General features: G+C 35.2%; 1 protein-coding gene across 1 annotated transcript in view; it reads left to right on the top strand.

Moving 5' to 3' along the window:
- ARIH1 (ariadne RBR E3 ubiquitin protein ligase 1) overlaps nt 1-15,981 on the top strand; it is a 122,422-nt gene that overhangs the window by 99,712 nt on the left and 6,729 nt on the right. Inside the window, exons 6-11 of the mRNA XM_082618073.1 lie at nt 393-459; nt 1,783-1,889; nt 4,300-4,342; nt 4,867-4,938; nt 7,670-7,800; nt 11,388-11,445. Of these exons, the coding sequence (XP_082474199.1) occupies nt 393-459; nt 1,783-1,889; nt 4,300-4,342; nt 4,867-4,938; nt 7,670-7,800; nt 11,388-11,445 (478 nt within the window). The remainder of the gene's footprint in view (nt 1-392; nt 460-1,782; nt 1,890-4,299; nt 4,343-4,866; nt 4,939-7,669; nt 7,801-11,387; nt 11,446-15,981) is intronic.

The following is a 15,981-nucleotide window of genomic DNA, read 5'->3' on the forward strand; positions in this document are numbered from 1 at the left end:
CCTACCAACATCCTTTATTTCACACACAGATTTTTGGGAGGGGATCTTAGAAAAGGTGGCTGAGAATTGCTGTCTAGATATCAGAGTCAGAAAACTCTGAAAGGGGCCTAAATTTGACAATATTGGAAAATCATCAGACTACAATACAAACTGGGTAAAAACAGAATAGTTAGAATATAAGAAATGGGGAAATGTCTACCAAAATAAAACTATAGAAACTTTGAAATTATTATTTTGATTCCTGCAGTTCCATTTGTTGACAGTTTATGTGTATTTTAGTATTTTCAATTTAAGGCAGTTTTTATAGCACAGAGCATTGAAATTTTATTTTATAAATGTGGAAAATATTCTTAGCTGAAAACTTCCTAATAAACTTTTATTCTCGCTTGCAGGCGCCTGATCACAGATTCAAAAGTTAAATTAAAGTATCAGCATTTAATAACAAATAGCTTTGTAGAGGTAAGTGATCGCATAAGTTTTCCTTCTTTAAATAAAAGGAATTCTGTTTATTAATAGAAATATCAGTTTGTCTTATATAAGAAACACCTTTACAGTAACTTCAGTTTTTGTCTTCATTTATGAAGCATACCAAAATACCTTTATTCTCAAAGGAATGTGACAAACCAATAAGTAGATGTCTTTTCATTGATCTTGAGCTTTGAGAATAAAATTATTTTATAGTCTTCTTTTATCCCTAGCAGAGAATTTTAGCTGATTATTAGTGATGTCATGTTTAATCATGTTGGGCACTCTAACCCTGCTATATCTCTGCTTGTTTTACCTTCCATTATCAGTAAACTTCGTTTAAAAAGAATTATGTAGTGTTTTTTTGTTTGTTTTTATCAAATATGTATTAACAGAAGTTGGCAAACTATGGCCTGCCTGTTTTTGTAAATAAAGATTTATTTGAACAGGCAGTTTTTTTTATTCTGTGACTGCTTTTTGCTGCAGTGGCAGAGTTGAGTTGTTGCTAGAGGCCATATGGCCCACGGAGCCAAATATCTCTACTTTCTAGCTCTATGTGAAAGAAGTTTGCCAGCCCCTGTACAAGAGCACCAGTGTAACTTGGTATTTCAGTTCTAGAATGTAATTTTAATTTTTATTAGAGATTAAACTGAAGGTCAGATCTTCTAGAAAATAGCATTTTTTAGGGATAGTATATTTTTTGAAATGGTCAATAAACTTGAGTTCTGATGGAGTGAGTGTTCCTTGAGCCATGTTTTGTCTCATAATAAAAGTACTTCAAAAGTCGTATTTCTTTTGATGAACTAAAATGGAATCTTTGCTGTGGTTTAGGCACTGGCTTTTGTTCTTAGAAGAGCTTTCTGTGGTCAAAGAGAGAAATTCCATGTGTATCCCTCAGCTTGTTTCATATTATTCTATAGCATGTAAACGCCTTCCCTAAGTAGAAGCGTATCTTGTTTTCTTGTGTCTTTTAAAATTACCCTGAAATAGAACCATAGACAAATTGATGCTTGTTAATGATCACATAATGGTGATCATTTATTTTAAAGTTCTCAGTGGGATTTTGAAGGTAGAATAAGAGATAGGTTATATTTTATAATACCAGGTCTTCAAGGGATCTATAATCTTAGAAGAACAGTACGTCCAAAAGCATTGCTGTAGGAGACTAAATATTGGTGGCAGGTTTTTATGTGTCGGTGACACCATCCCCACTTTGTGATAGTGAGGAAGTAGTATAAATAATTGCATGGTGTACTGGAAAATCTTGCATCATGATTTAATTTGCTGTCATTTTTTATGTTCCAACTTGTATTTCAGTGCAATCGACTGTTAAAGTGGTGTCCTGCCCCAGATTGCCACCATGTTGTTAAAGTCCAATATCCTGATGCTAAACCTGTTCGCTGCAAATGTGGGCGCCAGTTTTGGTAAGCAAGTGATTTCCTAAATTGGAGTAGTGCACATAGCTTTTCTATTTATTTTTGTTAGTAAAATAGTAGGAAAAAAGCAACTATACCCCAATTTTAAAAAAAGGAAAAGAAAAAAATAGTAGAAAATATTCTTTATCTGAGGTAGGTGGGTGATGTTGACTTTAAATAGTTTGTATTTCTTTTAAATAAAAATTAGATTAAAAAGTCACATCTTAAGATAGTTTTTCCTCTTTCTTTGTTGCTCTAACTTTTGGATTTATTTTCTTATGGGAAAAAAATACGGCTGTAATCACATTCTCTTGTGTGCTCCACTGGAAAGTATATGGCAGCAAATTTAAAGAACTGGGACAAAAACTCAGTTCTTCTCATTTCTTTTTTTTCAAGTTTATCCGTTTTATATTTATTATTACATTATTTATTGTAAATTTTAAAAGTTCTTCTCATTTCTGATTGACTGCTTATTTTGTCAAATTATGTTTGGTTCCCTTATGGCTCTTGATCTGTTTTCAGGTTCTCTCTTAGGAAATAAAATACACAGTTAGGTGTTTTGTTTTGTTTTTAATTTCCTTTATTCTAACAAGTTTAATCTTACTCCTAAAAATATGCAGATAAATTTGGAAAGATAAAACTTAGTTGATAGATGTGCTTTCTTTAACTAAGAGTTCTTCTATGGGGCCCCTGGCCACAGCTTTCTTGGTAACCTGGATTCCTGGGAGTGCTATAGCATACTCTTTAGCCTTTGAATTTTAGGTTAAATTTAGCAGGGAATTTCCAATATCACGTATTAGAGAGTTAAGATGGTCTTCCATTCCCTTATGGATCTTTTAGGAATGAGAAGCCAGTCAAGCAAGGGGGCTCTGTAACTAACAAATAAACATTTTATTGGTATTCTGTATCATTCTTTTTTTTCTCCAAACATCTATAGAATTAGACATATACATCATTAATACTAAATATTTCCAAAAAGAGTAGGTAAACTCAAAGAGATTAAATTTATGTAAAATACATGCTATTTTGGTAAAGATTAAATATGCATTATTGTTTCAGAGTTTGCCCTGTAGACAGAGGGTAGAGTCCGATTCCTTACCTAGTTTCAAATATACTTTTAGTATGAAATATTTCAAATACAGACTTAAGTATAGAGAATAACAACAATGAGTACTTACATAGTTACAACCCAGCTTAATCAGAATCAGTATTTTGTTTGTTTTTGTCAAGAAATAAAACCTGACAGATACATTTGAAGCTTCTTTTTTTTTTTTTTTTTTTTTTTTGGCGGTACGCGGGCCTCTCACTGTTGTGGCCTCTCCCGTTGCGGAGCACAGGCTCCGGACGTGCAGGCTCAGCGGCCATGGCTCACGGGCCCAGCCGCTCCGCAGCATGTGGGATCCTCCCGGACCGGGGCACGAATCCGTGTCCCCTGCATCGGCAGGTGGACTCTCAACCACTGCACCACCAGGGAAGCCCCATTTGAAGCTTCTTGATGTTCCCTTCTCCATTCCATTCCCCATGTTCATCTCCAGAAGTAACCATTATCCTGACTTCATTTAAACTGATGTAGCACTTTATTCTTCTAATTTGCAAGGGATTCTTGGCATTCCCAAATTACTTGATTAGCTAATTAATCAGCCATACCATGGTCACTTTTTCACAAGCATTTGTGTTTATTCTTAATTTATACTTTTTAAACAAATGTATATACCATGTGCCTAGAAAACAGAAAGGGATTAGCAATTAATATATAGTCTTAGAGAATATGTAGACATAGTCTTTTGCTTTGTACCTTGTTTGGTACAATTTATCTCTACTGGCTGAAGTTCATTTGTTTGGATCATGCAGAGATGTGACTTGTTTGCTTCCCACATATTGCTTACTGTGCATTAGTACTAAAGTATAGAATTACCCTACAAAGTCATTCTTTAACTCTTCATTTGGAGTGTTAAATAAAATATTTAATATATGCCTATGAAGCGTTGGTTGAAATTTAAGTTCAAATTATTGAACATGATTTCATTTTGGTTTCAGTTAGATAATGGTTGCAGCAAGGAATTATACATATTAAAAGCTATCAGAAAAATACAAATCTAACTATACTGATTTTATTGTCTTTACAGTTTGGTAGCTATTTAAATAGTCATCTGTTATGAAATTGTCATCATAGAATGTCTTCATGCTTACAAGTCATTCCTCATTTCACACACAGACACCCAAATATCTGTTGGTCCCAATACTAAATGCTAAATAATTTACTGTAGAATAAAATAGACATGGTTCCTGTCCTTGTATTTTGCAGTCACTAGAAACTGGTGAAAGTATTGAGAAACTGTAAAGCATGAAGTTGTTTGTTTGTTTACTTTACTTACAGTAGGCAGGACTTAATTCTTTTAACTCTTGTGTCACTTAACAGCTTTAACTGTGGAGAAAATTGGCATGACCCTGTTAAATGTAAGGTGAGTTTGCCTGGCATTTTCATTTTTAAATAAGGTAGTAGAGTACTTCTAAGACTTGATGACTGAAAGCCACAGCCCACCAGTTTGTTATTTATTCATTAGTAAATGGAAGATAGTATTTTGCCCTTTTTATTTCAGGTGATCTTTGCAAGTATTCAGGGAACATTCCTTAGGAATAAAGTCATCTCCTGATTATTATCAAGATAATGAGGGTTAAGGCACCTCCCTTGGAAGGCTTTGTAATTAGCTAAGGGGAATGACACACCTTGCAGCTGGGCCTCTCTCCTTGAGCTCTAGGTTCCCCGCTTAGCTTCAGCCAGAGAAAGTCCTCCTTTGGTTGATTTTTTTTATGTACCTGGACTGGATATGAGAATCACAGGATTTCTTGGTTTAAAAGGTGGTAAACCCAGTGATAATCTTATCCTTTGGTTTTTACATTTAAGCTTGACTGTATTTAAGTGTTGATGTAATTTGCTATCCTTGAGTCTTCTGTTGTACTGAAAAGGGTTCCTGTTTTCAAACAGTGGTTGAAGAAGTGGATTAAAAAGTGTGATGATGACAGTGAAACCTCTAATTGGATTGCAGCCAACACAAAGGTTGGTATTTTCCTTCAGTAAACTCTTGGTATTGAAGCTGATAAGGATAGGTGTATCAGCATTAGCAAAAGTAGTAAGTTTACCCAATAAAGGGCCTTGTTTTACCTTTTTCTTGATTAAGGTTTACTTTTTATTTTCAGAATTATTGCCTATTAATAACTTGCCTTTGTTTTACTGTTTGAGTTTATTTTATTGATTACTATAGTGCAATATGCACGGTACTCTGCTGTAGAAGTTTTCTTCTATCAGAAAAGCCGTAGTTGATAATTTTTCTACCCTGGGGTTTGATAATATCTTTTCATACTGTTCTCGGCTGCCTTTTAGTATGCAAATGTATTATAGAGTATTTTTCCACCTAGCTTTTTTTTTTTTTTGACTAGGCTGTATTTCTGCCTTTTAAAATCCCCAGGGTTTAACTTCTAAGGAGTCATTCTTTAGGGCAGTTCAGTCAGAATAACTGAGTAACTTATTATTATGTAACTGAATTGGGCTTAACAAGTTTAACATTTTTAACATGTTAAACTTCCAAAATATGATTTATTAAGAGACTTGAATCCTGAGAAATAGAAGCTTTGGGGTAATATGAGTATCCTTGGTTTTTTGGGTTTTATTTTTTGAATAACATTGGTCATGATACTAGTTTCAAAATTCAGTATCTTCATGCCATGAACCACTTCTTTAACCCTAGATGAATGTCTTACAAATGCAGATAATCTTGAGCACCCGTCTTTTCTATCACTAAGTAATAAGTAAGCATTTGAATCTGAACTGTGTACCCAGCTAATTTCTTAGTAGAAAATTGTGTAAACATTCAATCTTACATCCTATTCGTATAGGAAGTGACTTGAGTGATGGATAATAGGGTTATTCATGAGCTATTCATTTTAATTATTGTCTTTCACATATGAAGATGATGTTTTAAAGAATATTGAGTTGTTTGACCAGAGTTAGTTACAGCTTTGCACTCTTCCACCACTCAATCTCAGGATAGTGATAAGAATGAGTGCTTAAATGATGAAGTCCAGCACATGATTTTATACCATTAGTACCCTGCTCTACCCAAAAAGATTAAAATATATGTATACATTTCTATCTCCCAGAAAGCATTAGCAGTAAAACAGTGAGTCCTGTGGCATAAAACAAATGCCCACATCTTTGAGGAATGTAGTTTTGAAGTTGATATTTCTGTACTCTCTAAAACCATCATGATAAACATACCTTATGGCACTCAAAAAAACCTAACTATAATGTCAGGAAGTGGTTGCTTTTGTTATTTTTTAAAACTTTCCTGGTAGCCAAGCATTCTTTTTCAAAAATTGAAGATTTCCCCACCAGAAATGTTCATTGAAATCCCAGAATCTGCTTTCAAACTAGTATTTAGAATAGGGCAGTTATATTTTCCCTAAGTAGTTTGATTAAACTGTAGCCCTCTTTCTGCATCTAGAAAAATCCCCAAATACTCTAAATCCCCAAGATGTTTAAAATAGGGAATATAGGCTTGAATATGTTTTGAGTTTGTTTAGAAGGTAGATTATTAAGCAAGAATGGCAATTTGTAATAACAGGTTTATCTACTTGGCATTTGAGATGAAACTGAGGAGTTTTTCTCCTGAGACATTTCAGAAGCTTATTTTTGTTATTAGCTTTTTTAAAGGATTTGCAGATTGTTGGTATATTAAGAAATTAATACTAATTAGTTAATTATAGCTAAGAAATATAGAATGAAACAGATATATTAGGCCTGGAATTTGCTTCTTTGGGAAAATGTAGTATTTTTTATGTGAGTGACTTCAAAAATTTGATTGAAAATGTATAATTAAATATTGCTGTATTGACCTATTGAATTACTATAGTTTATGGGTAGTGTAGTCTGTTCACAGTAGCTGAATTGCAAGTAATATAATGGGTGATACTCTCGCCCGGTTATGGGAGTAACAGATGTCAGATACAAAAATGTACAACAAAATCCAAGCTTTACCTCTTATAGTTTTATTAAAAATAATGAGTAAGTTTAATTTTCTAGATTTTTCAAGAGGAAAAAAAAACATGCCTGCAGGGTAATAACTTTGGCTTATTAGCAACCGAGAAAATGATACAGTCTTGGAAAAAAGAAAAGTGATCTCTGTAGCACAATTGTAAATGGACCACAAGAAAGTTGGGAAATTCAGTAGCCACAAAAAGAATTTACCAATCTTGCTTGCCTGATTCCTGAGGCCACATTGCTTGGGTTTGTATCCTGACTCTACCATTTGCTACCTGTGTGACCTTGGACTAGTTTCTTTAAAATTTTCTTAGTTTATTCCTCTGACAAATGGAAATAGGAGTAGGGCCACTATAAAGATTATGAGTTAATGCATATAAAACACTGAGAACAGTGTGTGGGATACAGGAAGTACTCAATGATTATTTCTAGATGACACTAGAAGCATATATTATATTTACATGGAGAAAATGTTTAACCTCCCATAAAACTATTATTAGTATGTGTTTGGTTAAAAGTACCTAAAATGTTTTTTTCTCCCAACCCCACTAAAACAGATCCTTAAGTTGTTAACCATCTTAATAGCCAGTAATAATAACAACTCATTTTCAATGGGACTTGTTAAGTGCTTGACACTGAGTGCTTTACATGTATTAATCACAATAAATGTGGTATTTAAAAATAAACCAAATCTAAAACTGGCTTCTCCTCAGTGTAGCATTGACACCAACTTTATAGTTTCTCTTCATAGGAATGTCCCAAATGCCATGTCACAATTGAGAAGGATGGCGGTTGTAATCACATGGTCTGTCGTAACCAGAACTGTAAAGCAGAGTTTTGCTGGGTGTGTCTTGGCCCTTGGGAACCACATGGATCTGCCTGGTAGGTTGGGGAAATGAAGGGAAGAACATGTTCACATAAGTATGTGATATATCTGCCACATATTATGAATAAGGTTTCTACCTCATGGAAATCACCATCTAGATAAATGAATACAGTGTGTGATCAGTGTTAAAAGTATATGCAAGATATCCAGAGAGAGGGATTAATAAGGCTTATCTCACAGATCATGTAACAGTTGAGTTGAACTTCAAGGACGACTAAGGGTTCATTTGTTTAAAAAGTGGTAGGAAAAACATTCAGGGCAAAAAGAGCTGCATGAACAATGGTAGAATCATGTGAAAGTACATGACTTATCCAGAAAAGAGTTGCATTGTCTAATATGTCTTTCTAGATAATAGTTGAAAACTAAGAGACTTGGCAAAACTCCTTCCACAGTTGTGTTTTAGTTACCCTGCACCGCCATTAGACAAAAAATTTGTTCCAACTTTAAAAATTGGAAAAATTGGGCCTCCCTGGTGGCGCAGTGGTTGAGAGTCCGCCTGCCGATGCAGGGGATACGGGTTCGTGCCCCGGTCTGGGAGGATCCCATATGCCGCGGAGCGGCTGGGCCCGTGAGCCATGGCCGCTAAGCCTGTGCGTCCAGAGCCTGTGCTCCGCAACGGGAGAGGCCACAACAGTGAGAGGCCCGCGTACAGCAAAAAAAAAAAAAAAAAAATTGGAAAAATTGCCCAATGCAATCTAGATTTTTAGCCTTGCTTTGAAACATAGGAACAGGCCTGCATTTCTGTTTGGCAGAAATTACCTGGAATCGAGATGGAGCCTTTACTTTGCAGTTTGTTTTCCCAAGACCGGAGCTTATTGGCATTTTCATATATCATGATGGCACTAGTCACATTTGGTAGCAATACATACGTTTGTTCCAAGTACGTTTCTTATCAATTTGGGAAAAATACAAGTTAGATTGAGGATGCCTTGATGCATTTTTCTCAAAATGAGAAAATGGTAAAAGTGGAAATATTTCTCGGTGTTATAGTATGCAAATTGCCTGTTTCATTCATTTGTGTTACTTGCCTGTCTCCTATTGGTGTTGGCCATTCAAATTGTGGGGAATAGGAAAAGAGAAAGTAGGCTGGGACCTAAAGTAGTTTGGACATTATCAGAAGGATTTTAACTGGGAGTGACAAGATTAGATCTGTAGTTCAGATGAGAAGGTTCTGTTTTACGTGCTTTACTTACATACGTTATCTGGACATTGTGACTGCTTTGTAGAGCGTGGGTGGGAGGGGAAGAAATTGCAAGTTCAAGACAAGATGAGGAGGATCTGAACTTAAGACAGTGGCAAGTCTTCCCTTTTAGATTCATTAATTAGAGGAATAGTAAGAGGGATTATTTGTCTGAAATTAATTCTGAACCAGGTAAAAACTAATTGCTTAGATAGAAGTAAAGAAAGTGATTTTACCACCGTGAGAGCCAAGGAAAGGTATTTGGGGTATAGGTACTCTAGGTTTTAGGAGGTCAAACTGGAATATTAGAGTGTTCCTGGAAACTAAATTCACTTGAATTTATTTAAACAAGCCTAGTGAAGGGGAGAGGGAATAAGAAAGAAGAGATATTAAAGAGACTTTGTGTGTGTGTAAGGAAATCTCTTATCACAACTCAAATTTTCAATGAGCTGTATTGAAAAATGGAAAGGGTACAAACAAATGATGGATACAGAAGAATGAAGAATGGCCTGGACCAGAGGTGTCAGAAATGTTGCCTGTGTCTTTAACATTGCAGGTATATCATGCTGTGCTTTCTTGTTTAAATCTGAAAGTGCCTCAGAAATGTTCAAAAAAGCATTCCAAGTAGCACTATCAGTCATCTGAGTTAGAAGTATAGATGGACCCTGCTTGCTTTCTTGGCCTTAAAGTGCTTAATGTTGGCAGATTAAAGCCCAGAATGAGTTGAGGCTTAAAAGTATCTAAAAATATCAAAAGGAAAGTATAAAAGGATGTATCAGATAGAAAGAAGAGGTGTTAATAGTTGACCAGTAGAGGGCAAGAAGAGGCAGTCTTTGGGCTAACTTGAGTAGAGTAATTATTGGTAAAAGAGGATTATAACCCAGGCTGGGAGAAAATTAATAAGTCTCCTGACTCAGGTGATTTGTGGTCTGGGTTACTTTAAAAACTTCAAGATGAGATCAGTGAGCCATTGTTGGTTATTTCTGAGTACTTACGGAAAATGGAAAGGTACCAGAGATTGGGAGCAGAGAGAATGTAATCCCAAATTTCCAAAATTTCTGATTCCACAAGCTGCATATGAACTGTATAACTTAGTTTTTCTCTTATGTGAAATTCCAGAATCAAATGGTATTATTAGGTTGATGGATTAGGGAATGTTTGGTAGATTTCAGCAAGGTATTTCATTGTGGACTGAGAGGTTTGTGGCCTAGGCTGTGAATACAGACAGGGAGGTTTGGGATTAATTGAATGACCATTTCTTGGAGTACAGATAATAGGTTTGTGCCTTCTAGTGGAACGCTTTAAAGGTTTGCTGAAAGGCTTTGTCCTCATTTTTTTATTCACATCAACTATATACTGCTTTTCTGGTCAGTTGTACTGATGATTTTCTTGAACTAGTATAAGAATCTTGTATACATTTTGGGGTAACATCGAAGAGGGATATTGACTATATAAACCATTATAATCCTGAAGGACTTGGCAAGCTGGAATAATGAATGCAGTTTAACAAGATTTACATTAAATTCAAAATTCTTCTGAGAAGATTACTGTTAAAAGACTCTGAAGACATGAACTCACTAGTTAAGAGCATGGGCCTCAGTTGCCAGATGGGCATAAGTTTAGTTTCCATCTCTGAAGCTCTATTTTTGTGACCTTAAATATGTTGCTTATCTTCTCTTCATCTGCTCGATGAGGATAATATTTCATAAGGTGCTTGAGGGGATTAAATGTGATAGTACAGTTGAAGTCCTTAGTAAGTGGATGGTATGTAGTTAACACTCAGTAAACATCAGCTGCTCTTGTAATGTAGGTTCCCATAAAAGAAAACAGAGGAACAAGGGAAGTGCCAGTTTTATACATCTCCACTCTGAGCTGACCTCTCTAGGAAGATTCAGTGATTCTTGTAAACTGTAATAGCATATAAAGCACATAGCACAGCACCTGTTACATAGCAGTCTGTCAGCTGTTGGTTTTCTTTGATGTATACAAGTGAAGATAAGAAGGTGAGTAATTCTGGAAAAACTGGGAATATTTGGCTAAATAACAGACAACCTAGGAGATGAGGTGATCTCTTTCTTCAAAAATTGAATTAGAAGTTCAAACTACAGTTGGTAAGTGGAAGTTCTAGAATAACAGTGTTTTCTAATGATTATCGGTAAGCTGATTTGAATGGACTGCCTCAGGAGGTGGAGAACTAACTGCCTATTACTAGTAGAGAACTGACACACTATTATGGAAAGGATTCAAACACTAGGGGTGTTTGTTTGTTTTTTTGTGCCTCAGTTTATCTGTGTAAAGGAGAGTATTGGTTCTAGGTAATCTCTAAATCCAGGCTAATATTCTGTGATTTGTTCCCTTTTCATTGATTTATGGCTTTATGGAATCCTCTTCACTTACTTTAAGGTACAACTGTAACCGCTATAATGAGGATGATGCAAAGGCAGCAAGAGATGCACAGGAGGTAAGTCATTTATTTTCAAACAGTTGAACAGGAATAATATGCATTTTATGTTGATTAGGGAATGATTTAGCTGGAGTGTTCAGTTCTGAAAGATTTGCTGAAATGACATTCCAGTAAATACTGGGTATCTGTGTACCTGTAGAGAGGGGATATTATGCAAAATGCATATCAGGAGTACTCCTATTTATAAGTTTGTTTGCATTTTTAAAAATTAATCTAGCACACTTTCAGGTTTCAGTAGTCTTCAGTGTCAAGACTTCCCCTTCCCAGCAAGGAGACTAAAGAACAGTATTTGTTAAATGGCACTGCTGCAATTTATATGCAGTCTTACTTCTTTTAATTAATTAATTATCTCATTGTTCATCAAGAAGCTCTAATGATTTTCAGTGAGCTGATTTGGAATGAACTGTCTCAGGAGGTAGGGATTTCCCTCTTACTGGATAGGGAAATAACCCACTATTGTAGTAGAAGGGATTCAAACCCTAGGTGTGGATTAGATTCGGTAACGCTTTTAGTTCCTTTCAGCCTGATAATTCTGTCATAATAGTAGAATCGTGGAATTTAATCATTCTTTACATTCATCCGTTCTGTGTTGAAATTCCCCAGTTGCCCCCCAGAAATCTTTTTAAATGGCTTGTCTTGCCAGGATGCAATCCAAAACAAAACCTGTTTGTTATTGTTTCACTTTTTAAATGCTTCTTTAAAATTTATTATAATTTAAATTACCATAAATACAAAGGAATATATTTATATAACCTAGGCAGTCATATTACAGACTTTCACAATATTTGTTATCCTTTTAAAGGAGGAAAAAACCCCCCCACAAATTCCAATGTTGATTTAAATTATATTTATTATAATACGACTTAAATATGTTTAAACATAAAACCAGCTGTAAACTCTTAAGCAACTATACAACCAAACCAAGAAGACCACAAAACCAGTGGAACTTAAGTTAAAACTAATTTGACAGATAAGTTATTTGCTGAAATTAAATTACTGTTGATAGACTGTTGTCAGACCAGGTTTTTTAAATTTAGGGTTACCCATACTACTAAGTGCCATGTGATAATTTGTTCTCCCACCAGTTTTCTATATCTCACCTATTGTACATTCACCCCTACAGTGCGTCAAAATTTGATTTGATCAGAATTTATCATTAATATATTCTTTTATCACTTATTATTCTCAACTCTGGTGCAGTTAAAGTAATCCTGCTTAATGCCAGTTTTAGCCATTTCACAAATGTAAGACCTGAAAATGTTGATTCTCATAAGTTCATTCATATGGTCCGGAGTGTTTGTGTTTTCTTTAGGTTATTATCAGATTTTTAATATTTAAACATTCCATGGTCTGTTTAAACCAGATTATTTGGCACCCCTACTCCAGTTTTGTCTAGCATCCTTAGACTCCAGTTTGAGAAATATCACCCCGTGTAATCTTTATATACAAAACTCTACAATGACAGTCATGCTTTTCCTACCTCCCATTTGGAATCGATTCTAGTGTTGCATTTTATTTAGCTGAGTTTGTCATTGCATTTCCTTCTGTTTTGGGTTTGTTTGTTTGTTTGTTTTTAAATTTTAGCCCTCATGGCTTTCTGCTTTTGTTTTAAGCAGTCACAATTGTCTTAAATTCTGCTGGAGAGACCATAAATTTTCCTAAAATTTTCTTCTAATTTTGATAATATTTTTTTTGAGTCCATAAAGAACTGTTATTTTTTTCTTATGCTGCATTACATTTTTCCTAATAACCATGTTAGACTTTTAGTTTTTACTTATCCTGAATGAAGAGTAATCTAGTTAGATCTAGCCAGAATATGGTATTTGCTGACAACAAAAAGTATATGGGTTATCCTTGGCCTTACCTGGTCTGCATTTGGGTGCTGGTAGAATCCCTTTCTGAGGTCCACAGGGAGGGTGGATTATTGGGCATATAGCTTCTAAGCCCTGCTAATGTGTAGATTGTAGATGCTAGAATGCATTATTTTTCTAGCTCATTTCTTTTGGACTAAACTAGAATCTTCTGATCCTGTGGGTGTACAGGGAAAAATTTCATAGAGTGCCTGTATTTGTTTGTTTATTTAAGTGGGAGCCATACCTCCCAGAATGGAGCACACCATTGCACACATCTAGCATATTCTTTCCTCACTTCCCCTACTTCCATACTCAGGCCTAGTGTTTTCTGGGAGTTATAGTTCTTAAAAAGTACTAGAAGGTTGGCACACAATACAGAAAGAACATAGATGGTACTTAGAGTGCCTTGGAAGGATGTTACCTGTGTTGTAGAAAGTTGTTGACTTAATATACTATGCCACAGTTATGACAGAGGTGGACATTTGAATTTTCTTTTCTTTCTTTTTTTTATTTTTATTTTTATTTATTTTTTTGGCTGCACTCTGCAGCTTGCAGGATCTTAGTTTCCTAACCAGGGATCGAACCCAGGCCCCTGGCAGTGAGAGTCCTTATCACTGGACCACCAGGGAATTCCCTGAATTTTCTTATCTACTAGACTGACTTTCTTTTCATATTAGGTGTTAGAGATAACAAGCTTACTTTTTTTTTTTGGCCAGCTGGGCCTCAAGGCTTGTGGGATCTTAGTTCCCCCACCAGGGAATTCCCTGAATTTTCTTATCTACGAGACCTGTGAGTTGCCAGATAGTAAATATTTTCAGCTTTGCTGACTATATAGTCTCTGTTACAATTACTCAGTTCTGTCCCTGCTCTTGAAATGCTGACTCAACCATAGACTTAAAAGAGTGGGCATGGCAGTGTTCCAAGTTAACTTAGTTTACAAAAAATAGGCAGCAGCTGGATTTCACTCACAGGCCAGTTTGCCTACCCCTGTTCTAAGCAGTCAGGTTGTTGTTTTGTTTGTTTTTCCAAAGTGTTTTCAGGATACTGATTGCATTTCTCAATCCAGATTCTGGCATTTGATTAAAATTGGGTCTTATTTGCAGTGTTGGTGTGGGTTTTCTTTCATGTTGAATTTTAAAGGTATTTTAGTGATGCAAGCTGTTTGAGAATTGTTGGTCACATTAAATCAAATGCTGGTCACATTAAGTCCTGTAACATACATTTTAATATGTGATTTAGGTTTTCCATTTCATCTTGGGAATTTGACAGGCTTAAAAATATTAGTGCTTTGGGGGGAGATAAAATGCCAAGCAGCTTATTTTCTACATATTATATTTTTAGATATAATTGGAATAATTTTCCATTGTGTAAGCATTGATTTAATACCTACCTGACTGCTGAAATAATATGGCTTGTGTAGGTTTTTTGAGATGTTTCAATGTTGTATGATACTGGATCATGTGATTGGCTAGTTATGTGGTTCAGAGATAGTATTTGTAAGCAAGAGACCAAGCATAGGGCCTAGTGGTATCTGTGCTCTTAGTAGGCTTTAAGGCATGAGGAGAGGAAGAGGAGGTGATAGTAAAAGAAAAGAAATATGTATGTATGGTAAGAAACCCTTCCATGGTGGTTGCATTTAACAAGCATTTATCATTTTCTGCATATTAGGTGCTAGAGATAGCAAGATTACTTTTTTATTTTTTTGGCCAGCTGGGCCTCAAGGCTTGTGGGATCTTAGTTCCCTGACCAGGGATTGGAACTGGGCCCTTGGCAGTGAGAACAGAGTGCTAACCACTACTGGGCCACCAGGGAATTCCCCCAAGATTACTGTTTTAAAACTGTATCTCCTCTAGAGATTTTCAGTATAATGGGAGAGACCTATGTGAATTCTTTTTGCAGTATGATAAATAATATAAAACATATTCAGACCTGATATTTTATATATATATATATTTATATTTTTGTAATACTTCATGTACTTTAAAAGACTCTTCATAAAACTGTAGTACCATAGTTATGTTTATATATATATTTATTATATATTATTTTATAATTATACTGTATTATATACTTAAAGCAGTACTTTGTTAATATCATCAACTATCCAGTGTTCAAATGTCCCCACTTATCTCATAAACTTTCTTTTATAGTTGGTTTAAATCAGGGTCCATACAGGTGCACAAGTTGGATGTGGTCCTCTAATCTATAGGTCCTTTCATTTTTTTGTTTTTTTTTTCTTCCCTTGCCATTTGTTTGTTGAGGAAGCTAAGTTATTTTTCTTGTAGAATTTAACACATTCTGGATTTGCTGATTGCAGCTCCCTGGTTTTATTTAATAGGTTCTTCTGTCCCTGAATTTCCTGAAACTGGTGGTTAATTCTAGATAATTGAATTCAGACTTGATTTGGGGAAGGGTGTGGAAAGAACACAGAACACTTAACTGGTGGTACTGTATAGTTTCTGTTGCATTATATTAGGTGTTATATGATGTCTGGTTGCCTCTCTTTTGTTTTCTACTTTAAAATATTGATGTACCTTATTACATACTGCAGAACAGAGCTATCCAGTAGAACATTCTGTAATGATGGAAATGTTCTTTTTTACTGCTGTCTCATGTGGTAGGCACTGACTGTGATATGGCTGTTGAACACTGAGGAACTGAATTTTTTACTTTAATTTAA

The sequence above is a fragment of the Mesoplodon mirus genome (assembly GCF_964341445.2).
Source record: "Mesoplodon mirus genome assembly, chromosome: 4".
In the NCBI taxonomy this organism is placed as follows: domain Eukaryota; kingdom Metazoa; phylum Chordata; class Mammalia; order Artiodactyla; family Ziphiidae; genus Mesoplodon; species Mesoplodon mirus.